General features: G+C 46.6%; 2 protein-coding genes across 2 annotated transcripts; both read left to right on the top strand.

Annotated features, from left to right (window-relative positions):
• The first annotated feature begins 8,301 nt into the window (after positions 1-8,301).
• LOC146752462 (olfactory receptor 14J1-like) lies at positions 8,302-8,922 on the top strand. Its single transcript, XM_085531879.1, has one exon. The coding sequence runs from the start codon at positions 8,302-8,304 to the stop codon at positions 8,920-8,922; it is 621 nt and encodes a 206-aa protein (XP_085388005.1).
• Positions 8,923-25,845: 16,923 nt separating this feature from the next.
• LOC146752461 (olfactory receptor 14J1-like) lies at positions 25,846-26,466 on the top strand. Its single transcript, XM_085531878.1, has one exon. The coding sequence runs from the start codon at positions 25,846-25,848 to the stop codon at positions 26,464-26,466; it is 621 nt and encodes a 206-aa protein (XP_085388004.1).
• The last annotated feature ends 382 nt before the right edge of the window (positions 26,467-26,848 follow it).

Raw genomic sequence — 26,848 nt, 5'->3', positions numbered from 1 at the left:
TCCCCTTGTCCCGTCTCCACACACTGCTGAAAAGAGTCTGGCCTCAACACTTTGCCCCCCACACCTCAAATATTTATAGACCTGGATCCTGTCCCCTCTCAGCCTTCTTTTCTCAAGGCTAAACAGACCCAGTTCCATCAGTCTCTCCTCATTGGGGAGATGCTCCAGGCCCTTCACCATCTTAGTGGCCCTCTGCTGGACTCTTTCTAAGATATCCCTGTCTTTTTTTTTACTGGGGAGCCCAGAACTGGACACAATATTCCAGATGAGGCCTCACCAGGGCAGAGTAGAGGGGGAGGATCACCTCCTTCGACCTGCTGGACACGCTCTTTTTAATACATCCCAGGATGCCATTGGCCTTTTTGGCTACAAGGGCACACTGCTGGCTCATGGTTAATCTGTCGTCCACCAGGACGCCCAGGTCCCTCTCAGCAGAGCTCCTCTCCAGCAGCTCTTCCCCCAGCCTGTACTGGTGCATGCAATTATTTCTCCCTAGGTGCAAGACTCTACACTTGCTTTTGTTAAACCTCATCCGGTTTCTTACTGCCCGGCTCTCCAGCCTGTCCAGGTCTCGCTGAATGGCAGCACAGCCTTCAGGCGTGTCAGCCAATCCTCCCAACTTCGTGTCTTCAGCAAACTTGCTGAGGGTGGTCACTATCCCCTCATCAAGGTCATTGATGAAGATGTTGAACAAGACCGGACCCAGCACAGACCCCTGGGGGACGCCGCTAGTTACAGCCCTGCAGCCAGACACTGCACCGCCAACGACAACCCTCTGCACTCTGCCAGTCAGCCAATTCTCGACCCACTTCACTGTCCACTCACCTATCCCATACTTCCTCAACTTTGCTATAAGTATGTCATGGGAGACTGTATCAGTTATAGAGGTTATAGAGTTCAATTCCTGTAGTCAGTTTGGCGGCCCAGGTGGGACCAGCTCTGTTCGCTGCAGGACCAGCTGAGAGGGAGACACTTTTGGCGCACCCTGAGATTTCTCTGAAGGACTCCCTTCCTCACCTGATCACTGCAGGGACAGACAAGGACCATCCATAGGTGGACCAGGTATGTGTATGGTAAGTGGAGCCCATATGTCTTGAGGAGACATCCTACACAGTTTACAGCCATACGTGCTGCTCCCAGCGAGGTGAGTTCGTGGCTTTGGTTGCCAGCTGGGGTAGGAAGACTCCTTGGGTGAGTTCCTATGAAAGGGAACTGTATGTCATATGAATGGAAACAAGAACAAATACTCTCTCTCAGGTGGTTGGCAATAGGAGGGACCTAGGTTGGTCTCTCCTACGGGTATGGGATATAGTGGATAGCCTGTCAAATGGTAGCCTGGGTTCTCCAAGGTGTAATCATGGGGCTTATAGGTTGTATGTTCAATATTATCATCTGCTTTAAGTGTTTGGTACCGTGTGTCAAGCCGACTCTGGGAAAAACATTAACGTTTGCAACTGGTCGACCAGAGTATGAGTGTTATTAAGATTCCAGCTAGAAAACGTTGTCAGCATTGTGTAGTATGAATAAACCATGGTTTTTGATCTAAATGTCAGAGTGAGTGTGGTGTGAATGAGACACAGAACAGCTGCAGGGTGAGTGCCGAGTCCCGATCCATGTTTCCTTCCTCCTGTGAGGAAAATGGCCAGACACGGACAAAGTGAAAGACTGTGTTGTCTGTCCACTCATATGTACTTTCTGCTTGTGTGTAAGAAGACAGGAGTTTGTACTCTGTAGATTAGTAAGATTGTCCTGAGGAGAGGTGTACATTCCACCCGACCAATGAGTGTCAACCCATTTATGTAATACTATGTACTGCTTGCGAGGAAGTGTGTGAGGGAGGTGGTTCAATCAGTGCTGGTTCTGTGGCACAGTGTTTATAACTGAAGAATACAGACTGTATTAAGGGAGTTTATGTGAACTGAAGAACTGTACTGTTTGACAAACTGTTTTGATGGTATAAGAAAGTGCAATTGTTAATGATATATGAAAGTGTAGTTGAGGGAATGTGGAAGTGTATCTGAGCATAGAAACAGAGGAAGCATTTACAGAGGAAAAAGGGTTAAAGTGAGTTTACCTGCACTGACATGAGAACAACACCCTGCACCGCTGCCCTGTGAGCTGAGCAGAGCAGAGCAGAGACACAGTCCCCGTGTATCAGGTAGTGTTATTCTGCTTACCAAATGAATGAGTTCACTACAGAAGAGGCAAATCTTCCCCTCTGCTGCATTTGTGGCATACTCTGGAGTTCAAGGCATTGCAAAGCTATGGCACATCTACTTTCTTTCAGTGATGGCGCCTTAGTGTGCTCTGGGCTCTCATTTCAATTGCATCTAAAGAAGTCTAGGGTCATGCCAGCTGACAGGAAGCTGGCAAATGTTGTCTCATTGTAAGGAAGAGCAAGAAAGATGACATGGGCAATTATGGACCTGTCAGTCCAGAGCCTGGTAAAATTATGGAGAAAATGATGGTGGGAGTTATGGAAAAACAGCTGAAGGACAATTCTGTCATTGGTCGCAGCCATCACAAGTTTGTGAGGCGAAGGTCCTGTTTAATTTAAGCTCATTCTGTGACACAGTTATCCGTTTAGTTGACCAAGGGAAGCCAGTTGATGTAATCCTTGAGGATTTCAGTGGAGATTTTGACACTGTTTCTCACAACAACCTTCTGGACAGAATGTTCTGCATATGGCTAGACAGAAACACAATGTGGTGGGTGAGCAGTTGGCCAGTAGGTCAGTCCCAAAGGATTATAGTCAGTGGGTTCCATCAGGCTGGTAGATGGTCACTGTCGGGGTCCCCAGGGTTCCATTTTGGGGCCGCTTTCCTTTCATGTTTATGCAGATGACTTGAATGCAGGACTAGAAGACGTTCTGAGCAAGTTTGCTGATAAGACCAGATGAGGAGGTGCTGTTGCCTCCACTGAGGGTGAAGAGGACTTGCAGAGAGATGTGGACAAGTCAGAGAAGTGGGTACCAGTTGGTACTAAGCACCAAGTGCATAAAGTATAACAAGAACAAGTGCCTGATTGTGCACCTGGTTAGGGGCAATGCTGGACATACACACTGACTGGATATGGGACACTGGAGAGAAGTCTGACTGGAAAGGATTGGGGTGCTGGTCAGCATCACACTGAATGTGAGTCAGCAGTGTGCCCAGGCAGCCAGGAAAGACAACGGTTCCCTGGAGTGCATGAAGCAACTTATTGCCAGCTGGGTGAGGGAAAGGATCATCCCTCTGCTCTGCATTGCTACTGCCTCACTATGTTCTGGGCACCGCAGAACATAAAGGACTTCAAACTCTGGGAGAATGTGCAAAGGAGGGCACTGGAACTGAGAGATCTGAAGTTCAGAGTTTCACAGGGATTGACTGCTTGTTCAGACTGGGCCCTTCTCACATCCCTGCTCACATCCTGCAATGAAACATAGGTCTCATATGGGACATGAACCTCATAGCGTCCTTGCACCACATGTAGAGCCTGGGATCTTCTGTCCCCATGTCTTTCATTTAACATCATACAAAACTCCAACCCATCGCCCCAGGAAATGCCCGGAGCCAACATGAGATACAGGATCTCTCTACCACTGGTCTTGTAATCAGGGCTTGACCTGTCTGCTTCGTAACGCAAAGGAGAGGTTTCTTAGCATGCCAGTGCCTTTGCCTGCCTGTAGTCATGGCTTCCAGTTATCTTCTCTAACAAGTCCCTTGGGAAGCTTGCTTGTTAATGTTCCTCAGTGGGCCCATTAATACTCCAAGAAACTTCACTGTTACTTCTGACTTTGTCTTGTTGAGCACTTTGTGCAAACTTCTCTCTGCACTGGAGGCTGATGAACTCAGCATCAAATGCGCCCTGGGACAATTATAACCTAAAGAATCTCCTGTGCCTTATGCCATCTTGTTATCTTCTTCAGGTTATCAGAACTTGTTCAGCAAAAAGGAGGGATATCTGGAGAGAGCTTAAAGAATCCATTATAAATTTATTGTCTATTTATTTATAGTTGGGTTTAAAGAAGACATTAAAGCAGCACTGTGCAACTGATACCAATCCAGGATGTCCCAATGAGTTCTGTACTGTTACTGTGTTGACAAAGGTACTTCTCAGCCTCCCTGCCCAATTTCTGCTCACAATGGACCTATGGGACTTGCATCACTTTTCTTCACATCACTCTTCTCCTCTGCATTCATCCGCTCAGTGTTAAAACTGCTTTGCACCAACTCCCACTGGCTTTCCTCAGAGAACCAGCTACACATGGAAAAGGAAAGATTTCTCTTTTTTATCTGGCCAGCAAATGGAAGGAAAGGTGATGCAATTGAATGAACAGTAAAACACAGTGATCAACTGCATGCCATGTTCAAGCTGCATCTATTGAAGTTTGTCTTTCATATGGAATACTTTTAAAAGAAATGATTTATTCTGAGGTAGGATAGGATAGATTGAATCACAGTGAAGTAGTTGACAACAGAGGCCATCAGACTCTGGTAGATAGAGCAAATTCCAGTAATCTCCCTGGGATAGATCTGCCAGGTAGTTGAGAGGTATCAACTTAAAACTGAACAGGACTTGTGAGTATCTCACACATTGAGACGAGTTAACATATTCTCACTGATTTCTATTTTTGTCTCCAACTCTATTTTCCACTTTTACTGACATTAATGAACATCTTTCAGACTTCGTGCCTTAATAAAAAAGAGACATTGATTGAGAAAAAGAAAAATTATAAGAAGAAAAAGAAAAAGAATAGATAGGAAGGGATAGATCAAATCAAAGTGAAGGAGTTGACAACACATTCCATCAGACTTTGGGGAGATGGAACAAATTCCAGTAATCCCCCTAAAAGTCAGAAATCAGACATATAATTGGGAGGTATCTGAAAAAAGAGCAAGGGATGGAGAAATCTGGAGGGCAGTGGGAGTAGTGTGTGCCCAAATGGCCTGCTGAAAACATGCCCTTAACCATGGCCATTTCTTTAGGAGAGCTGAAAAAACTTGGAGGATGAGACACATCAAATAGGCAGCAGGGAAGAGTAGTGCTGGGCACCGGGCTATAGTCACAGGGCATTGGCACTGGCACCGCTGTCTGTGTCTCTGAATCTGAAGGCATTTGTGTCCAGCGAACACAGTTCTGGAAAACATTGCAGTTTCAGTAAAAGAAAAAAAAAGACATCAAATCACCTCAAAGATTCATATTTAGAACTTAAAATGGAACAAGACTCATGAGAATTTCTCATGTTGAGAAGGGTTAACACATTTTCATTGATTTCCATCTTTGTCTTCAATTATTTGTTTCAGTTTTATTGACATTTACGATCAACTATTAAGCTTACAGCCTCAAAATAAATAAATAAATTAAAAGAGATACATTTGCATCTTGCACATGGCCTGATGCCCCTTTGACCTTCACAGTTCCCACAAGTCCTTCAATGCCGGTGAGTATGAGATCCAGCAGAGCACCTCTCCTCTTTGGTTCCTCCACTGCTTGGTCAAGAAGCTGCCATCTGTGCTCTCCATGGATCTGCTGGATGCCACATGCCCTGCTGTGCTGTCCCTGCCGCAGATAATGGAGTGACAAAGGCCCCCAAATGGGACAAGGGACAGACAACATCAGATTCCAGTCTGTCTGCAGAGGGCACCTTCCATTTACTCTCCCTGATCAGGAAGACAGGAAAAGACACTGATGGTCTCCTCTGTTGGCCATTTCCATTAGCTCTGACCTGTCTGCTCTTCCATCCCCAGGCAGAGCTCAGTGCACTCTCACAGAGGGCATTCACCCTTCTTTGTCTCCTCGCCCATCCATCCTAAAGACTCTGTATCCCCCTTGTGCTACAGTGCAGTTGTGGAAGCCATTAAACTGTGTCCCCATGGTCCAAACAGGAGCTCAGGCCTGCAGCTCTATCAAGATTTCTAGCTTACTGTTTGTTGGTGTTTCCACTAGTGCAAAACCACAGAAGTAAACATCCTAATTGGAAAGCATCACTGTACATAGCCTGACTGGATAGCTCATCTATGGTATCAGTGTGCAGAAGGTGGCACACAAACATTAGACCGATCGTGGGTCTTGGAGGTGACGTAGCAGCACGGACACACCATGGTCATGGCTTTGCTGAAGGCCCTGTGCAGCACTTGCAGCTGCGTGTGAATTCACCAGACAGCCGGTGCTATCCCCTCTCTGGCCCTCAGCTGATGCCCAGGAAGGAGGTGTCTGTCTCAGGGACTTCCCACACAGTTTACAAGCACTGGCACACATCAGGAGCAGCCCAGGCACCTTGGACATCACCCAGTGTCTGTGTGTGAGCAGCTGCCTCCCAGCTGAAGGGCCGAGGACTCAGAGCAGGAGCTCACATGCAGGCAACTCCTTGTGCACTTCTGAACTGAACCAGAGGAATCCCAGCTCCTGTGGGTGTGTAGGGAGCTGAATCCCATTTCAGCTCCAGGATTTCTGTCAAGGGATGAGACTCCTGCACTGCCTCAGCTGGATCACTGCCCTGCACAGGGAAAGTTCAAACCTTCCCGTCCTTGTCTGGGTGCCCTTTTTGCTTCATCAAATGAAGTCTGGTAGTACTCGCTATATGTTTCCAGTCACTCACTGACCACTGGACATGTGGTGGTTAATTGAGCGAATTTCAAAGCACAGTCATGATGCTGTTGTCTTTCAGGTGCTGTTGGCCATGAAGACCCAGGGACGTGTCAGGGGAGACGAGTGGGAATGATAAAAATGACATAATCTGCTGCTTGCTTGTCCTGGCACCTGGGACACAGGGAGCTCATAAAAGTGGGCAGAGCTGCAGAGAGACAGCTGTGCCCAGGAGCAGCTCTTGTGCACAGCACAGCCTGCAGGTGACAGAAGGAGAGGAGAGAAATTGGAGAGAGCTTGCAGAATGTGTGTGGTGTGAGGCGGGCTGTGAGCTCTCTGCAGGAGCATTGCTCACAGACAATGACAGGGTAAGTTTCAATGCAGACCATGAGCTGCTTTTCATAGAGGGTCAACTTAATTTGGGATATCCCATAGCAGATCTGGATGCAGGCACTGCATGTTTCTATACTGTGGAAAAAGCCTTCTGCTCAAGCTGAGGGCTTCCATACTGCAGTATGAAATCACAGCCCTGAGGGCTGCATGTCCCAGCACGGCTGCAGGCTGTGCAGCCGGGGCTGCAGGCGGGTGCCCAGGGCTGTCCTGCAGAGCAGGGTCCCTGCTGTGCCCCGGGGGCTGTGTGCCAGGTATGGGACTCTGCCGCCTGCCAGGCTCAGCACTCAGCCTGCCCGGGGAGCTGCCCAGGGCGCTTGGGGGAAGACGGGTGGGGGGAAGGAGCCCCCCGGCAGGGCTTGTGCTGCCACAGCTGCTGCCTGGGGCAGGGGATCACAGCTCCACTGCACAACAGTATGTTTCTGAGGGTACTTTGCAAGAGCAGAGCCAATGCAGCGGGTTTCAATTTCCTGTTCTGGGGGAATGCAGAAAGGATTGGAGGCAGAAATGTAAAAGGGGCTGTCACAGCTCTGAGAATTTTTCTTCAATCAATTGCTTGTTTTGAGAACAGTCACACATGATGTGCTCTCAGTATCACATTTCCTGAAGGATGGAACCAATTGAAAATATCCCTATTTTCAGTAGACATGAATAATTAACCTGCAAGCAGGCAGCTTTTTAGAATTTACACTGAATGGCACAGAGGCTGTTTTGGGGCTCTAAGAGCAGTTGGGTTAAAGATATGAGACATGAAGCACATGAAAATATCCAGGGAGGAGGAATAAGAAAATAAGAGGAAGGTTAGAGCTCCATATACAGCTTCTGCTTAAGAAATGCTGAACAACATGAAATTAAATGCAAGTAATGGTGCTAAATGTACACTGTTGTAGGAGAATGAAAACATTTCATATTATAGCAGGAGGAGTGTCTCTGAGAATGGTCTGGGCTTGTCATTATCTTCTGCACTCTGAGCAGGACTCCAAGCCCAACAACAGCAGATGCCCAACAGCAGCTCCATCAGCGAGTTCCTCCTGCTGCCGTTGGCAGACACGCGGCAGCTGCAGCTCCTGCACTTCTGGCTCTTCCTGGGCATCTACCTGGCTGCCCTCCTGGGCAATGGACTCATCAGCACAGCCGTAGCCTGCGACCGCCGCCTGCACACCCCCATGTACTTCTTCCTCCTCAACCTGGCCCTCCTCGACCTGGGCAGCATCTCCACCACTCTCCCCAAAGCCTTGGCCAACGCCCTCTGGGACACCAGGGCCATCTCCTACACAGGATGTGCTGCACAGCTCTTTTTCTATTTCCTTCTTAATGTCAGCAGAGTATTCCCTTCTCACCATCATGTCTTATGACCGCTACGTTGCCATCTGCAAGCCCCTGCACTACGGGACCTTGATGGACAGCAGAGCTTGTGCCACCATGGCAGCAGCTGCCTGGGGCACTGGGGTTCTCAATTCCCTGCTGCACACTGCCAGTACGTTTTCACTGCCTCTCTGCCAAGGCAATGTTGTCAACCAGTTTTTCTGTGAAATCCCCCAGATCCTCAAGCTCTCCTGCTCAGAATCAAATCTCAGGGAAGTTGTGTTTCTCATTTTTAGTGTCATTTTAGCCTCTGGGTGCTTTGTTTTCATAGTTGTGTCCTATGTGCAGATCTTCCTTGCTGTGCTGAGGATGCCCTCTGAGCAGGGACGGCACAAAGCCTTCTCCACGTGCCTCCCTCACCTGGCCGTGGTCTCCCTGTTTCTCAGCACTGGCTTTTTTGCCTACCTGAAGCCCCCATCCATTTCCTTCCCATCCATGGACCTGATGGTGGCACTTCTGTACTCAGTCGTGCCTCCAGCAGTAAACCCCCTCATCTACAGCATGAGGAACAACGAAGTCAAGAATGCTATGAGGGAAGTGATAACCAGATGTGTTTTAAAGGCAGTGAATTGCTCGTCTATTGGAATTCATGACATATAATGCAGCTTTTTAATGTTGCAAACTCTTTGTTTTGTTTTCTTTTAATCGGTTTTTATAAGTGTAATGTATTAAATATTATTCCTTTTTTTTTTAAATACTGTAATGCTCTTTACTAAAATGTCATTATTCAAATCAATTCCTCTTCAGCTTGTAACTTTTTAGTGTAGCCCAGATGCACTGTACATAATGAACCAGGCTCTCCATGAACCTTAAAAGAATTAAGGACGTGCAGTTACTCTGTCTGTCCTCCTTCTTGAGTCATTTCTGGAGCTGTCGGGGTCGGATGTTCTCAGAAGCCCACAATCCAGCAGGAAGCGCACAGCTGTTCATCAAACTGTGCGTTGACTTCAGCCTGTAACCGTTTCCAGCTGGTCCCTTGCCCAGTGTTCCCCATAACGCTGACAGTGGAGTTTCAAAATATTCTTTTCTCATCTGACCTGACATCCTGCTTACCCAAGCCCCTCTGCAAAAGTTAAGCCTTAGATTGTCCCCTCGTTCGAACTCAATCCCCCTTTTCTTGGACTTCGTAAATACTTTTGCTTGATTACTACATTCTGGGAAAGGGAAGATTTCAAATAACTTCCGCTCTCCACTTTCTGTCTTAGCCTGTTCATTTTGTATTCTTCATAGCTATTCCCACTGGTTATACACTGCCATAATACACACCTCATTTCAACGTACATTAAAACAAGCAAGATGATTGCAGTAATACAAAGCAATAAAGAGTTGCTTCAGCCATGCAGAATCACCCAAATGTCTCCACAGAGCATTTAAAGGCAATGGAGCTCAGGTAGGCTCTCTTGGTTTCCCTTCTGAATTCTGCTAGGTTGCATCGCTTGGTAGCTCTCAGAAGCTGTCAGTGGCCACAGACTGGAAAATTGCAATTGGTCTCAGTTCACACAGCTGGCTGGTTTGTCTCTGGCTAATCCTGAACTGTCTCAAGCGACTGCTTTGGGGCTCTACAGAACAGCAACTTCAGAGATCTCTTTCTATTACTAAGTTTTTGAAAGAGCAATTTGCTCTGTTAATTATCCATCATTTTTGTGCAGTCTGTTTTGTCAGACTTGTCTCTAGATTCCAAGTTGTATGTGAAGAGTGGTTTGCACTGTAATGCACAATGTACTAAAAATTGAGAGATGAAAATGTGAAGAGTTTTTCCAGCTTTGATTTCATGTCTGGAATTTTGGAACCCACTACTTGCAGTTGTTAATCTGTCCAATCTGGTCTGGTTTGGGATGCCCTCATCCTTCTTGAATCGCTGTTAAAGGCGGAGCAATTCCTACAAGTGCCATGGCCCCACTGTTGTTCTAATTCTTGTTTCTTTGTTTTCCACACACTGCTTTTCAAGCCTCCTTTTTCTTTACAGTCAAAGTGAGAATTGCACCGTGAGGTGTCTGAACCTTGTTGTGCCTGTACATAAATAGAACAGCAGCAAAGCCTGACAGGTGACTGTGCTGACAGCTCTCGTAGCCAGTAACACGTAACTGTGCTAAATCCCTTGTGACGGCTTTGATTTCATTTTTGCCAGTGAAATCCTTGTAAAAGGAACTGCAGCAGTGTGATGAGCTAAGGTGAAGATGCTGGTTTTAGTAGTGTTCTAAGCTGAGTGGAAGGGCAATTGAATGAGGGTAATATGCTTTCTCTGGGACGATAAGGTTTTTTTTTCCTGAGGGAAAGAGCCAGCTTTTCATGGGCTATATGTGGGCTTTGGCAAGGGCAGACAATCCAGTCTGTCAGGAAGCCATTTGAGGTGCTTCAGGTTTGTAAGCTTGTCTTTTTGTTTTTCAGGCGGATATTTGGAGCATGGGTGTAGTGCTGTATGCTCTGCTGTGTGGGTTTTTCCTTTGGATGATGACAATATGATGGCACTCTACAGGAGGATACCAGTGGGTATCAGTTGTGCTAGAATACACTGAGAAGAGAAATAGCTGAGCTTGACAAGAGGCCTTGCTTTTCGGATGGCAGAACATGCTGAGCTGTGGGTAGAAAGGCCTGTCTGCTGAATATTGTCCCTGTTTTTGCTGCTTTGTCTACCAGTATTTTGTGGATTTGGTTCTACGCTTGGTTGGCCTATGTGGCGCTGTAGCCTGATTCTATACCATAGTAGCATACAGAATTTAAGGAGAAGTATTTTCCTGCCAATGGGCTGGATTTTTTTGTATCTGGTTCTTCAACTGGCTGCTCCCTATACTATCTGTAGTAAAAATATAGACACATCATTTGATTTCCCTGAAATGAATGTTCCTAAATGCCAGCTCTTCTCATGTCTACAAAGAGCAAAGTTCTGCATTTGCTATTAGAATTTCCTCTTCCAGAATCAGGAGGTAATGTAGGACCCCACAGATTGCCTTCAGAATCCAACAGTTAGTTCTGTTTCCTTTCGGAGTGCATAACAACCTGAGCACATGAATTGAATGGCGTGGCTTTTTAGTCTGGTACAAACTCTGCTGTACACTGGAACTTGGTCCATTTGTAAGCAGGACTTTGTCCATCTCTGCAGGACAGCAGAAAACCCTTTGTGCTAATCATGATGCCAAGAAGCAGAATGCGGCAAATGGCAGATGATCCAACTGCTTCAGGTGTTCATTTCCTTAAAACTGAGAATAGTTTTGGACTGAGAGTTTGTAAGCAGAACGGAGCTATTAAAGCTGTCAGAGATTATTTCTGCACTGTTCAATTCTATCTGCATAACATACACAGGATCTCAGAACTGCATTGCTTGAATTGGTGGAAATTGTTGAAGTGAACTGGGATGAGCAAGTTTTAGAACTTAGTCAGAGTGCTGTAAAAAATGGATAATCTCATGAGTATTAAGGTACAGGATTGCTATTTCTGCACTGAATTTGTTTTTATTTTACATGGCTGTGATCTGAAAGTTGCTTGAAACGCAGGCACCTAGGCACTGTTGTGTAACTGAATTTCACACGATAGGTCCTGAAATATCCTGGAATCTAAAACTCTGACTTGTTTTAAGTCTGCTGCTTGAGTATAATCAGGGTCATAGTGTCTGTGTGCAGTGTTTCTTTCCCTGTAATGCTCCATATCATTTCATTTTGGGAATATTGAAGGAAATGGACTATGTGCCATAACTGTTGTTAGAACAAAGTATGTCTGGTGTGATCTTATGCATAGGTTCTGTAACTGCTCTTCACAGCTCAGGTGTTTGACCTTCCTTTTGGTGAAGTGATGAAATACTGCTGGTTTCTATTTGTGCTTCTAGGCACCTTGAAGCTCTTAGGAATAGAACAATTGTCTCCAGTTCTTTTCAATGATATCAGTAACAGCTCGAGTGTTGCTGCCCACTAGGTAGACCCAAAGAAGCAGATTACAGTGAAACAACACACGAGCTGGACCTGCATGAGGATCACTTTCAAGACAGTGGCTCTGTTGCTTGAAGCCTATTTGCTTCTTCCTGACGCCACTCTATTACCAAATATCAACAACCTTTCATGATTCAACTTGCAAACGTTTGACACTAACCCTTGTGTTTCTATGCCTTCCTAGGTGATTCGAGCTTTTGTCAACCCCAAAGATCCAAACCAAGTAGTGTGTTTCCATCAATGGAGAGTTCTGATTAAGCACGAATTGCTGCAATTCGGATGACAGCCTTCCACATGGTAACAGTGATGGACACAAGGGGCTCATCCACGTTCATACTCTCATATTTCCTGGCTCTGCTGAAGATGCTGACCTGAGCCTGCCAGACACAGCAGTCACCTGCCTGGATTGTGACCCAGCGCCTTTGCAGTGCTGCCCATCCCAAGCACAGCCCGAGTGTCCCAGCAGCAGCACCACCATGCAGGAGCAGGTCAGCACCAGTGAGGTGAAGCTGAGCATCTTAGATGGGGACTTAGAGTCAGGCTGCCAGTCCCAGGTACCAGGCAGCAGCACCAGCTCTGAGCCACTCTCATCTTGACAAGAGGGGTCCCATCTTCACCCTTGACCTCTCAAGCCCTCCTGTCTTTTATTGAATAAAGTCACTCTCATGCTCAGTCATCGCCTTGACTGCATTCTGAGTCTTCAATCACAGGGATTGGGATGAATGCAACAAACAGCAAGGCAGCTCAGCTTGCAACACTCTGGCTGTGGGGTTCGTGCAGGCAGAGCTCTGGGTTCCCATTTTGCCTGGCTTTGGGATGTCTGCAGCAAGATCTCTACCATTTTGTATGGGAGCAAATAATCTCTAGCATCCAGGTTGCTGCTCATGATAATCCCAGTCTTCCTGGCTGTCGCTTTGTGATACATTTCAAAGCCTTTTGATACTCTTTGATGCCTTGGCTGCTCCCTAACACCTCTGTCCTCCTGCCATGTTGACTCATGTCTCCCACTTTTAAGCTGGCTTTGCAGATCATCTCCAGCCCTGTCATCATCACGCTGCAGCAGGAGGTGCTCACCTGGCCCAATGTCTGGCAGTGCTGCTTGTTCTGCAGATGAGCAGCTGCCTCCTCATCTCTTCAGCTACAGTAGTTTTTCTCAGGGCAGTTAGATGCAGTCATGCTCCTCTGGATTTGGTGTGTTAAATCCATGCTGCATGGCAGCAGTCAGTGCAATACAAAGGTGTTCTGTGTGCCACAGCATTTCTCCAGGGGCTGCCAAAGGTAGAAGCACAACACAGCACCATCCTTCTGACAGTAATGTCTGTGAGTGTTAGACATGTGAGCACTGCATCATCCCCAGCGTGTCAGTGCTTTTCCACACCAACCTGACTCTCACACTCTCTGCACTGAATGTAACTATGCTCTTGTGGAGACAAATGCTTTCTGTCACATCCTCCATCCCTGCAACCATTTGCCGGTAGGCAGCTCTTGCAGAAGAATCAAGCAGCAGAACCTTGTGCTCACCCTACAGCATGCAAATGCTATGAAAGCAGAAATAACCTGGCGTGCTCTGGGTCTGCAAGGCTGCACAGATGGGAGAGGTAGATTGTGTTTTTGCAGTGGAAGTTTCCAGTATTTTCAGTACATAGTGTAGGCCCTAACTGAATGTATAACCCTCTTGTAAAACAGCTGTATAAGTAGTTTTTGCACCAAGAAAGTTGCTGAACAGAGTTAAGTTCAGACTGGGGGCATTCTGACATGGGGAGAATTGAGACAAGCACAAGATAAATACACAGGGTGGGTAGAGCCCAGCACAGGACAGAATGAATGTACTGACTTTTGGAAACATTGCCCTTCTCTCTCCACAGAAAAGTACAAGGCATACCTAAAAACAAGAGGTTGGTAATTGACCTTATATGGAAATGAATCCTAGCAACAGTCTCGAGGAGTCTGTGAGCCTGTGATGCTCAACCAATGAGAGCCATGAGAGCATCACCTGCATTGGGTTTAGGGCACAGAACAGAATTGATTTCACTGACTGGTGTGCAATTTCTCCCCTGCCAATAGGGGATGTGCGCGCAGTATTGCAATAATGAATAAGCACTGCTGCTATCGCTGCCATCTTTGCCTAACTAGAAATCTTTGAGAGTTTCTCACACAAGGGGAGAGGGTAAGAAAGTAAAGAGGCGCAGAAAACTAAGGAAAACTGCTCTTCATATCTATAAAAATTGATACAATTGATGCTGTCGTGCATTTATTTATTTATTTTTAATTTTTTGCTAATGTCAGGTAGATTGTTTTAAAATATCCACACACCAAAATCTGACTACCAAGCAAATGTAATGAAAATGAAATGAAGGTGAGTTAGCGGGAAGCACAAGGCCATATTATATTAGGCTCTAGCAAATTTACAGGCAGTCACTGCACGAAGAGGTAGATCTGAGTTGCACATTATATGATTCCCACAAAGATTAAGGAAATCTGAAGCTTTCAATATATTTTTTTATGCTTTTTTCATTTCATTTTTTAAACACCTGACCCAGACCCCAACCCTCACAGGAGCTGTAAAGATAACAGCATTAACCTGCAATGTAACTCTAATCCTAACCCTTACCCTGATTCTAAAATCGTCTCTAACTCCAAATGTAACAACAAAAATGATGCTAGAAGTTTGTAGCAAAAGGAACCTTTACCCTGATCATAATCCAAAAAACAATCATTAAGGTAACAATAATCTTTACCTTAAAAGTAATATTAATCAGAGCCCAGATGATGCCTGCATCCAATCAGAAGCATGCTTTGTATTATTTAAGAGTTGTATTTTTTCCAATGAACTCTCTCTATTATCACGTTTATAAAGTAACAGAGTCTGTTCTTTTTCTCCTGACACTGTGCCTTACTCCTAGGTGTTTTTTCATCTCGGAAGTTGAAGGGGGGCGGGGGGGAGGGGAAATGGACATCAATTCAATTACTCATTTATTTATTGACAGACATTCATGTTTGCTACGTTTGGAGAAGTTTTTATTTGTTTGCTGTGGTTTGATTTTTTCTTTTTTTCTTTTATTTTTTTCCCCCTTCCCTCCTCTTCCATCTTTGTGTTCTTCCCCTATAATCAAAAGAGAACGGATCCCCAGGGTTTGTCCCGCAGACGTTCTTTCCGTGGTCTCTGCTGCCACCTGCTGGCCAATACACGGAACTGCCACTGTTGGGCGTTTGGTGACGCAGGAAGCACAACGCAGATCTGAGTTCTGACCGGTCTACGCAGCAAATCCGCCAATCTTTATTGTGATAAGCCCTCCACATGGCATTGCGCACGCACTCGAACACGCAACAGGCATAGATTCCTCCTAACTCCTTGAGGAGCAGGCAAGCAGAACAACTGAGCGCACCACTGCTTGTGATTGGGCCACCCCCATCATAGAGATGTGTGTTAGATCTTTTACCCACCCCTGGACTGGCCTTGTTGTTTAACGATAACCTCTGAAATCTGAGTTACTGGTTCTACCACCTGTAGTGTAGAATAGGCATCCAATAAATGCTTTTCAACTGTGATGTATCTTTATTCTGCTCCATGCCAAACCTGTGGCCAAAACCTCATAGGGGTTCACAAAGAACTCTGGCTCTGCCAGAGCCCCCATCCAGACCCTTCTTGAGTTACATTCACATCTAGTTTGGCTGAAAAGGTTGGACTATAAATACTCAGTGCTTGGGCCTGTTTAACAGATATTTTTTCCTGATTATGCTGTCCATCAATCTTTTAAAACTGAACTCCTGCTCTAATCTGGTCTTTAAACATTTGTTGTCTCAAGACCCTAATGGGTCCAGACTGGATTACCTTAGGGGCTGGACGCCTAAGTCATGGCAGCAGATGGTTCTCTGACCTTTTCACCACCATTCAGAGCCTGCATCTCGCCATAGGCACTCTTGTCTCCCCATCAATTGGGCAGCCTGTTGTATTACAGCACCTGAGGGCCACTGGGGGGTTCAGTATGGATAACATAGACCCATACTGATGTAAAGGTGATGGCTGTAGGATGAGATCCCTCGTTCCTGATGAAAAATTTATTGACTGGGCTCTCAAAATCATCTTCATAGATTGCCTCTTTCATGCCTAATTCTCTAATATAATTTTGTTAGTCCTCCATAGAGGACCACAGGCTGATATTTAATGGTATGTCATTCTTATTTGGCCATGTTATATGACACACAGCCATAAATCATTCACTGATCAAATGGCTATCCTCATTATGTTGGACAGAGCATACAGTCTTTGCCTGAGGGCAGGGTTAGTAGTAATGGATGTCAGTTTTGAAATTTCCAGTCCATTCACCACAGCGCTTTCTGCCTCCATGTCCCATAACCAGAGCAGCTATGCTGGCATGCTCTCTTGGTTTCTGTCTAAACCACTGTACTATATCCATCAGTTCAGCTGCTGTATTATGGGCAGCAGGGTTTGGGGGGTGGACACTGGTCAGGGCACTCCCACCAGCCTATCCTGCATTTTTTTTTTCATTTTTGGGTTACAATCAGTCAGATCTCAAATAGATCTAGTCCAAATGGAACCTCAAAATCTGACCTTTTAGTGCCTTCGTTTACAGAGTCCATTTTATACAGATTCCCTTGTACAGGGTCCCCATGGTCTTCCAGAGAGATGTTTCTGATCTTCCATAGGAGAATGATTGAATTAGGTTTTTTCCCCATCAAAACTGCCACCTGTCTTTCCAGTTTTTCAACACTGTCATTCAATAGCTGATTTGCATCAGCCTGAGCCTCTTCAGTTATGTTCAGACAGTTCAAGGCCATTAAAAGTGGCCATACCACCATGAACACAGCTAACTGTCATTCTCAAGTTGTAAGTATGTCTTTGCTAAGACCATGGAAATACTCAGTCAGGTGGGCCAGGGACTCATGGACCCTCCCTCCGTCCCACACAGGGCCCCATTTTTCAGTGACAGAAGCAGTGCTGCATTTTGAGGATCCTAGGAATCCCAGGACATGCCCTGACAAAAGGTCATTCAAAGGGGTAGTCTTTCCCCATCCAAACAACGCCATGATATTCACAGAATCACAGAATTGTAGGGGTTGGAAGGGACCTCCCGAGACCATTGAGTCCAACCCCCCTGCCAAAGCAGGTTCCCTACACCACGTCGCACAGCTCGGCATCCAGGCAGGTCTTGAATATCTCCAGAGAAGGAGATTCCACAACCACCCTGGGCAGCCTGTTCCAGTGCTCTGTCACCCTTACCATAAAGAAGTTATTGCACACATTAGTGCAGAACTTCCTATGGTGCAGTTTCTGTCTGTTTCCCCTTGTCCCGTCTCCACACACTGCTGAAAAGAGTCTGGCCTCAACACTTTGCCCCCCACACCTCAAATATTTATAGACCTGGATCCTGTCCCCTCTCAGCCTTCTTTTCTCAAGGCTAAACAGACCCAGTTCCATCAGTCTCTCCTCATTGGGGAGATGCTCCAGGCCCTTCACCATCTTAGTGGCCCTCTGCTGGACTCTTTCTAAGATATCCCTGTCTTTTTTTTTACTGGGGAGCCCAGAACTGGACACAATATTCCAGATGAGGCCTCACCAGGGCAGAGTAGAGGGGGAGGATCACCTCCTTCGACCTGCTGGACACGCTCTTTTTAATACATCCCAGGATGCCATTGGCCTTTTTGGCTACAAGGGCACACTGCTGGCTCATGGTTAATCTGTCGTCCACCAGGACGCCCAGGTCCCTCTCAGCAGAGCTCCTCTCCAGCAGCTCTTCCCCCAGCCTGTACTGGTGCATGCAATTATTTCTCCCTAGGTGCAAGACTCTACACTTGCTTTTGTTAAACCTCATCCGGTTTCTTACTGCCCGGCTCTCCAGCCTGTCCAGGTCTCGCTGAATGGCAGCACAGCCTTCAGGCGTGTCAGCCAATCCTCCCAACTTCGTGTCTTCAGCAAACTTGCTGAGGGTGGTCACTATCCCCTCATCAAGGTCATTGATGAAGATGTTGAACAAGACCGGACCCAGCACAGACCCCTGGGGGACGCCGCTAGTTACAGCCCTGCAGCCAGACACTGCACCGCCAACGACAACCCTCTGCACTCTGCCAGTCAGCCAATTCTCGACCCACTTCACTGTCCACTCACCTATCCCATACTTCCTCAACTTTGCTATAAGTATGTCATGGGAGACTGTATCAGTTATAGAGGTTATAGAGTTCAATTCCTGTAGTCAGTTTGGCGGCCCAGGTGGGACCAGCTCTGTTCGCTGCAGGACCAGCTGAGAGGGAGACACTTTTGGCGCACCCTGAGATTTCTCTGAAGGACTCCCTTCCTCACCTGATCACTGCAGGGACAGACAAGGACCATCCATAGGTGGACCAGGTATGTGTATGGTAAGTGGAGCCCATATGTCTTGAGGAGACATCCTACACAGTTTACAGCCATACGTGCTGCTCCCAGCGAGGTGAGTTCGTGGCTTTGGTTGCCAGCTGGGGTAGGAAGACTCCTTGGGTGAGTTCCTATGAAAGGGAACTGTATGTCATATGAATGGAAACAAGAACAAATACTCTCTCTCAGGTGGTTGGCAATAGGAGGGACCTAGGTTGGTCTCTCCTACGGGTATGGGATATAGTGGATAGCCTGTCAAATGGTAGCCTGGGTTCTCCAAGGTGTAATCATGGGGCTTATAGGTTGTATGTTCAATATTATCATCTGCTTTAAGTGTTTGGTACCGTGTGTCAAGCCGACTCTGGGAAAAACATTAACGTTTGCAACTGGTCGACCAGAGTATGAGTGTTATTAAGATTCCAGCTAGAAAACGTTGTCAGCATTGTGTAGTATGAATAAACCATGGTTTTTGATCTAAATGTCAGAGTGAGTGTGGTGTGAATGAGACACAGAACAGCTGCAGGGTGAGTGCCGAGTCCCGATCCATGTTTCCTTCCTCCTGTGAGGAAAATGGCCAGACACGGACAAAGTGAAAGACTGTGTTGTCTGTCCACTCATATGTACTTTCTGCTTGTGTGTAAGAAGACAGGAGTTTGTACTCTGTAGATTAGTAAGATTGTCCTGAGGAGAGGTGTACATTCCACCCGACCAATGAGTGTCAACCCATTTATGTAATACTATGTACTGCTTGCGAGGAAGTGTGTGAGGGAGGTGGTTCAATCAGTGCTGGTTCTGTGGCACAGTGTTTATAACTGAAGAATACAGACTGTATTAAGGGAGTTTATGTGAACTGAAGAACTGTACTGTTTGACAAACTGTTTTGATGGTATAAGAAAGTGCAATTGTTAATGATATATGAAAGTGTAGTTGAGGGAATGTGGAAGTGTATCTGAGCATAGAAACAGAGGAAGCATTTACAGAGGAAAAAGGGTTAAAGTGAGTTTACCTGCACTGACATGAGAACAACACCCTGCACCGCTGCCCTGTGAGCTGAGCAGAGCAGAGCAGAGACACAGTCCCCGTGTATCAGGTAGTGTTATTCTGCTTACCAAATGAATGAGTTCACTACAGAAGAGGCAAATCTTCCCCTCTGCTGCATTTGTGGCATACTCTGGAGTTCAAGGCATTGCAAAGCTATGGCACATCTACTTTCTTTCAGTGATGGCGCCTTAGTGTGCTCTGGGCTCTCATTTCAATTGCATCTAAAGAAGTCTAGGGTCATGCCAGCTGACAGGAAGCTGGCAAATGTTGTCTCATTGTAAGGAAGAGCAAGAAAGATGACATGGGCAATTATGGACCTGTCAGTCCAGAGCCTGGTAAAATTATGGAGAAAATGATGGTGGGAGTTATGGAAAAACAGCTGAAGGACAATTCTGTCATTGGTCGCAGCCATCACAAGTTTGTGAGGCGAAGGTCCTGTTTAATTTAAGCTCATTCTGTGACACAGTTATCCGTTTAGTTGACCAAGGGAAGCCAGTTGATGTAATCCTTGAGGATTTCAGTGGAGATTTTGACACTGTTTCTCACAACAACCTTCTGGACAGAATGTTCTGCATATGGCTAGACAGAAACACAATGTGGTGGGTGAGCAGTTGGCCAGTAGGTCAGTCCCAAAGGATTATAGTCAGTGGGTTCCATCAGGCTGGTAGATGGTCACTGTCGGGGTCCCCAGGGTTCCATTTTGGGGCCGCTTTCCTTTCATGTTTATGCAGATGACTTGAATGCAGGACTAGAAGACGTTCTGAGCAAGTTTGCTGATAAGACCAGATGAGGAGGTGCTGTTGCCTCCACTGAGGGTGAAGAGGACTTGCAGAGAGATGTGGACAAGTCAGAGAAGTGGGTACCAGTTGGTACTAAGCACCAAGTGCATAAAGTATAACAAGAACAAGTGCCTGATTGTGCACCTGGTTAGGGGCAATGCTGGACATACACACTGACTGGATATGGGACACTGGAGAGAAGTCTGACTGGAAAGGATTGGGGTGCTGGTCAGCATCACACTGAATGTGAGTCAGCAGTGTGCCCAGGCAGCCAGGAAAGACAACGGTTCCCTGGAGTGCATGAAGCAACTTATTGCCAGCTGGGTGAGGGAAAGGATCATCCCTCTGCTCTGCATTGCTACTGCCTCACTATGTTCTGGGCACCGCAGAACATAAAGGACTTCAAACTCTGGGAGAATGTGCAAAGGAGGGCACTGGAACTGAGAGATCTGAAGTTCAGAGTTTCACAGGGATTGACTGCTTGTTCAGACTGGGCCCTTCTCACATCCCTGCTCACATCCTGCAATGAAACATAGGTCTCATATGGGACATGAACCTCATAGCGTCCTTGCACCACATGTAGAGCCTGGGATCTTCTGTCCCCATGTCTTTCATTTAACATCATACAAAACTCCAACCCATCGCCCCAGGAAATGCCCGGAGCCAACATGAGATACAGGATCTCTCTACCACTGGTCTTGTAATCAGGGCTTGACCTGTCTGCTTCGTAACGCAAAGGAGAGGTTTCTTAGCATGCCAGTGCCTTTGCCTGCCTGTAGTCATGGCTTCCAGTTATCTTCTCTAACAAGTCCCTTGGGAAGCTTGCTTGTTAATGTTCCTCAGTGGGCCCATTAATACTCCAAGAAACTTCACTGTTACTTCTGACTTTGTCTTGTTGAGCACTTTGTGCAAACTTCTCTCTGCACTGGAGGCTGATGAACTCAGCATCAAATGCGCCCTGGGACAATTATAACCTAAAGAATCTCCTGTGCCTTATGCCATCTTGTTATCTTCTTCAGGTTATCAGAACTTGTTCAGCAAAAAGGAGGGATATCTGGAGAGAGCTTAAAGAATCCATTATAAATTTATTGTCTATTTATTTATAGTTGGGTTTAAAGAAGACATTAAAGCAGCACTGTGCAACTGATACCAATCCAGGATGTCCCAATGAGTTCTGTACTGTTACTGTGTTGACAAAGGTACTTCTCAGCCTCCCTGCCCAATTTCTGCTCACAATGGACCTATGGGACTTGCATCACTTTTCTTCACATCACTCTTCTCCTCTGCATTCATCCGCTCAGTGTTAAAACTGCTTTGCACCAACTCCCACTGGCTTTCCTCAGAGAACCAGCTACACATGGAAAAGGAAAGATTTCTCTTTTTTATCTGGCCAGCAAATGGAAGGAAAGGTGATGCAATTGAATGAACAGTAAAACACAGTGATCAACTGCATGCCATGTTCAAGCTGCATCTATTGAAGTTTGTCTTTCATATGGAATACTTTTAAAAGAAATGATTTATTCTGAGGTAGGATAGGATAGATTGAATCACAGTGAAGTAGTTGACAACAGAGGCCATCAGACTCTGGTAGATAGAGCAAATTCCAGTAATCTCCCTGGGATAGATCTGCCAGGTAGTTGAGAGGTATCAACTTAAAACTGAACAGGACTTGTGAGTATCTCACACATTGAGACGAGTTAACATATTCTCACTGATTTCTATTTTTGTCTCCAACTCTATTTTCCACTTTTACTGACATTAATGAACATCTTTCAGACTTCGTGCCTTAATAAAAAAGAGACATTGATTGAGAAAAAGAAAAATTATAAGAAGAAAAAGAAAAAGAATAGATAGGAAGGGATAGATCAAATCAAAGTGAAGGAGTTGACAACACATTCCATCAGACTTTGGGGAGATGGAACAAATTCCAGTAATCCCCCTAAAAGTCAGAAATCAGACATATAATTGGGAGGTATCTGAAAAAAGAGCAAGGGATGGAGAAATCTGGAGGGCAGTGGGAGTAGTGTGTGCCCAAATGGCCTGCTGAAAACATGCCCTTAACCATGGCCATTTCTTTAGGAGAGCTGAAAAAACTTGGAGGATGAGACACATCAAATAGGCAGCAGGGAAGAGTAGTGCTGGGCACCGGGCTATAGTCACAGGGCATTGGCACTGGCACCGCTGTCTGTGTCTCTGAATCTGAAGGCATTTGTGTCCAGCGAACACAGTTCTGGAAAACATTGCAGTTTCAGTAAAAGAAAAAAAAAGACATCAAATCACCTCAAAGATTCATATTTAGAACTTAAAATGGAACAAGACTCATGAGAATTTCTCATGTTGAGAAGGGTTAACACATTTTCATTGATTTCCATCTTTGTCTTCAATTATTTGTTTCAGTTTTATTGACATTTACGATCAACTATTAAGCTTACAGCCTCAAAATAAATAAATAAATTAAAAGAGATACATTTGCATCTTGCACATGGCCTGATGCCCCTTTGACCTTCACAGTTCCCACAAGTCCTTCAATGCCGGTGAGTATGAGATCCAGCAGAGCACCTCTCCTCTTTGGTTCCTCCACTGCTTGGTCAAGAAGCTGCCATCTGTGCTCTCCATGGATCTGCTGGATGCCACATGCCCTGCTGTGCTGTCCCTGCCGCAGATAATGGAGTGACAAAGGCCCCCAAATGGGACAAGGGACAGACAACATCAGATTCCAGTCTGTCTGCAGAGGGCACCTTCCATTTACTCTCCCTGATCAGGAAGACAGGAAAAGACACTGATGGTCTCCTCTGTTGGCCATTTCCATTAGCTCTGACCTGTCTGCTCTTCCATCCCCAGGCAGAGCTCAGTGCACTCTCACAGAGGGCATTCACCCTTCTTTGTCTCCTCGCCCATCCATCCTAAAGACTCTGTATCCCCCTTGTGCTACAGTGCAGTTGTGGAAGCCATTAAACTGTGTCCCCATGGTCCAAACAGGAGCTCAGGCCTGCAGCTCTATCAAGATTTCTAGCTTACTGTTTGTTGGTGTTTCCACTAGTGCAAAACCACAGAAGTAAACATCCTAATTGGAAAGCATCACTGTACATAGCCTGACTGGATAGCTCATCTATGGTATCAGTGTGCAGAAGGTGGCACACAAACATTAGACCGATCGTGGGTCTTGGAGGTGACGTAGCAGCACGGACACACCATGGTCATGGCTTTGCTGAAGGCCCTGTGCAGCACTTGCAGCTGCGTGTGAATTCACCAGACAGCCGGTGCTATCCCCTCTCTGGCCCTCAGCTGATGCCCAGGAAGGAGGTGTCTGTCTCAGGGACTTCCCACACAGTTTACAAGCACTGGCACACATCAGGAGCAGCCCAGGCACCTTGGACATCACCCAGTGTCTGTGTGTGAGCAGCTGCCTCCCAGCTGAAGGGCCGAGGACTCAGAGCAGGAGCTCACATGCAGGCAACTCCTTGTGCACTTCTGAACTGAACCAGAGGAATCCCAGCTCCTGTGGGTGTGTAGGGAGCTGAATCCCATTTCAGCTCCAGGATTTCTGTCAAGGGATGAGACTCCTGCACTGCCTCAGCTGGATCACTGCCCTGCACAGGGAAAGTTCAAACCTTCCCGTCCTTGTCTGGGTGCCCTTTTTGCTTCATCAAATGAAGTCTGGTAGTACTCGCTATATGTTTCCAGTCACTCACTGACCACTGGACATGTGGTGGTTAATTGAGCGAATTTCAAAGCACAGTCATGATGCTGTTGTCTTTCAGGTGCTGTTGGCCATGAAGACCCAGGGACGTGTCAGGGGAGACGAGTGGGAATGATAAAAATGACATAATCTGCTGCTTGCTTGTCCTGGCACCTGGGACACAGGGAGCTCATAAAAGTGGGCAGAGCTGCAGAGAGACAGCTGTGCCCAGGAGCAGCTCTTGTGCACAGCACAGCCTGCAGGTGACAGAAGGAGAGGAGAGAAATTGGAGAGAGCTTGCAGAATGTGTGTGGTGTGAGGCGGGCTGTGAGCTCTCTGCAGGAGCATTGCTCACAGACAATGACAGGGTAAGTTTCAATGCAGACCATGAGCTGCTTTTCATAGAGGGTCAACTTAATTTGGGATATCCCATAGCAGATCTGGATGCAGGCACTGCATGTTTCTATACTGTGGAAAAAGCCTTCTGCTCAAGCTGAGGGCTTCCATACTGCAGTATGAAATCACAGCCCTGAGGGCTGCATGTCCCAGCACGGCTGCAGGCTGTGCAGCCGGGGCTGCAGGCGGGTGCCCAGGGCTGTCCTGCAGAGCAGGGTCCCTGCTGTGCCCCGGGGGCTGTGTGCCAGGTATGGGACTCTGCCGCCTGCCAGGCTCAGCACTCAGCCTGCCCGGGGAGCTGCCCAGGGCGCTTGGGGGAAGACGGGTGGGGGGAAGGAGCCCCCCGGCAGGGCTTGTGCTGCCACAGCTGCTGCCTGGGGCAGGGGATCACAGCTCCACTGCACAACAGTATGTTTCTGAGGGTACTTTGCAAGAGCAGAGCCAATGCAGCGGGTTTCAATTTCCTGTTCTGGGGGAATGCAGAAAGGATTGGAGGCAGAAATGTAAAAGGGGCTGTCACAGCTCTGAGAATTTTTCTTCAATCAATTGCTTGTTTTGAGAACAGTCACACATGATGTGCTCTCAGTATCACATTTCCTGAAGGATGGAACCAATTGAAAATATCCCTATTTTCAGTAGACATGAATAATTAACCTGCAAGCAGGCAGCTTTTTAGAATTTACACTGAATGGCACAGAGGCTGTTTTGGGGCTCTAAGAGCAGTTGGGTTAAAGATATGAGACATGAAGCACATGAAAATATCCAGGGAGGAGGAATAAGAAAATAAGAGGAAGGTTAGAGCTCCATATACAGCTTCTGCTTAAGAAATGCTGAACAACATGAAATTAAATGCAAGTAATGGTGCTAAATGTACACTGTTGTAGGAGAATGAAAACATTTCATATTATAGCAGGAGGAGTGTCTCTGAGAATGGTCTGGGCTTGTCATTATCTTCTGCACTCTGAGCAGGACTCCAAGCCCAACAACAGCAGATGCCCAACAGCAGCTCCATCAGCGAGTTCCTCCTGCTGCCGTTGGCAGACACGCGGCAGCTGCAGCTCCTGCACTTCTGGCTCTTCCTGGGCATCTACCTGGCTGCCCTCCTGGGCAATGGACTCATCAGCACAGCCGTAGCCTGCGACCGCCGCCTGCACACCCCCATGTACTTCTTCCTCCTCAACCTGGCCCTCCTCGACCTGGGCAGCATCTCCACCACTCTCCCCAAAGCCTTGGCCAACGCCCTCTGGGACACCAGGGCCATCTCCTACACAGGATGTGCTGCACAGCTCTTTTTCTATTTCCTTCTTAATGTCAGCAGAGTATTCCCTTCTCACCATCATGTCTTATGACCGCTACGTTGCCATCTGCAAGCCCCTGCACTACGGGACCTTGATGGACAGCAGAGCTTGTGCCACCATGGCAGCAGCTGCCTGGGGCACTGGGGTTCTCAATTCCCTGCTGCACACTGCCAGTACGTTTTCACTGCCTCTCTGCCAAGGCAATGTTGTCAACCAGTTTTTCTGTGAAATCCCCCAGATCCTCAAGCTCTCCTGCTCAGAATCAAATCTCAGGGAAGTTGTGTTTCTCATTTTTAGTGTCATTTTAGCCTCTGGGTGCTTTGTTTTCATAGTTGTGTCCTATGTGCAGATCTTCCTTGCTGTGCTGAGGATGCCCTCTGAGCAGGGACGGCACAAAGCCTTCTCCACGTGCCTCCCTCACCTGGCCGTGGTCTCCCTGTTTCTCAGCACTGGCTTTTTTGCCTACCTGAAGCCCCCATCCATTTCCTTCCCATCCATGGACCTGATGGTGGCACTTCTGTACTCAGTCGTGCCTCCAGCAGTAAACCCCCTCATCTACAGCATGAGGAACAACGAAGTCAAGAATGCTATGAGGGAAGTGATAACCAGATGTGTTTTAAAGGCAGTGAATTGCTCGTCTATTGGAATTCATGACATATAATGCAGCTTTTTAATGTTGCAAACTCTTTGTTTTGTTTTCTTTTAATCGGTTTTTATAAGTGTAATGTATTAAATATTATTCCTTTTTTTTTTAAATACTGTAATGCTCTTTACTAAAATGTCATTATTCAAATCAATTCCTCTTCAGCTTGTAACTTTTTAGTGTAGCCCAGATGCACTGTACATAATGAACCAGGCTCTCCATGAACCTTAAAAGAATTAAGGACGTGCAGTTACTCTGTCTGTCCTCCTTCTTGAGTCATTTCTGGAGCTGTCGGGGTCGGATGTTCTCAGAAGCCCACAATCCAGCAGGAAGCGCACAGCTGTTCATCAAACTGTGCGTTGACTTCAGCCTGTAACCGTTTCCAGCTGGTCCCTTGCCC

This window comes from Coturnix japonica, unplaced genomic scaffold (genome assembly GCF_054131305.1).
Source record: "Coturnix japonica strain WE unplaced genomic scaffold, WE-NBRP24 Scf045, whole genome shotgun sequence".
NCBI lineage: Eukaryota > Metazoa > Chordata > Aves > Galliformes > Phasianidae > Coturnix > Coturnix japonica.
The sequence above is the reverse complement of the archived record's forward strand: the minus strand, read 5'-3'. Positions and strand labels throughout refer to the sequence as shown.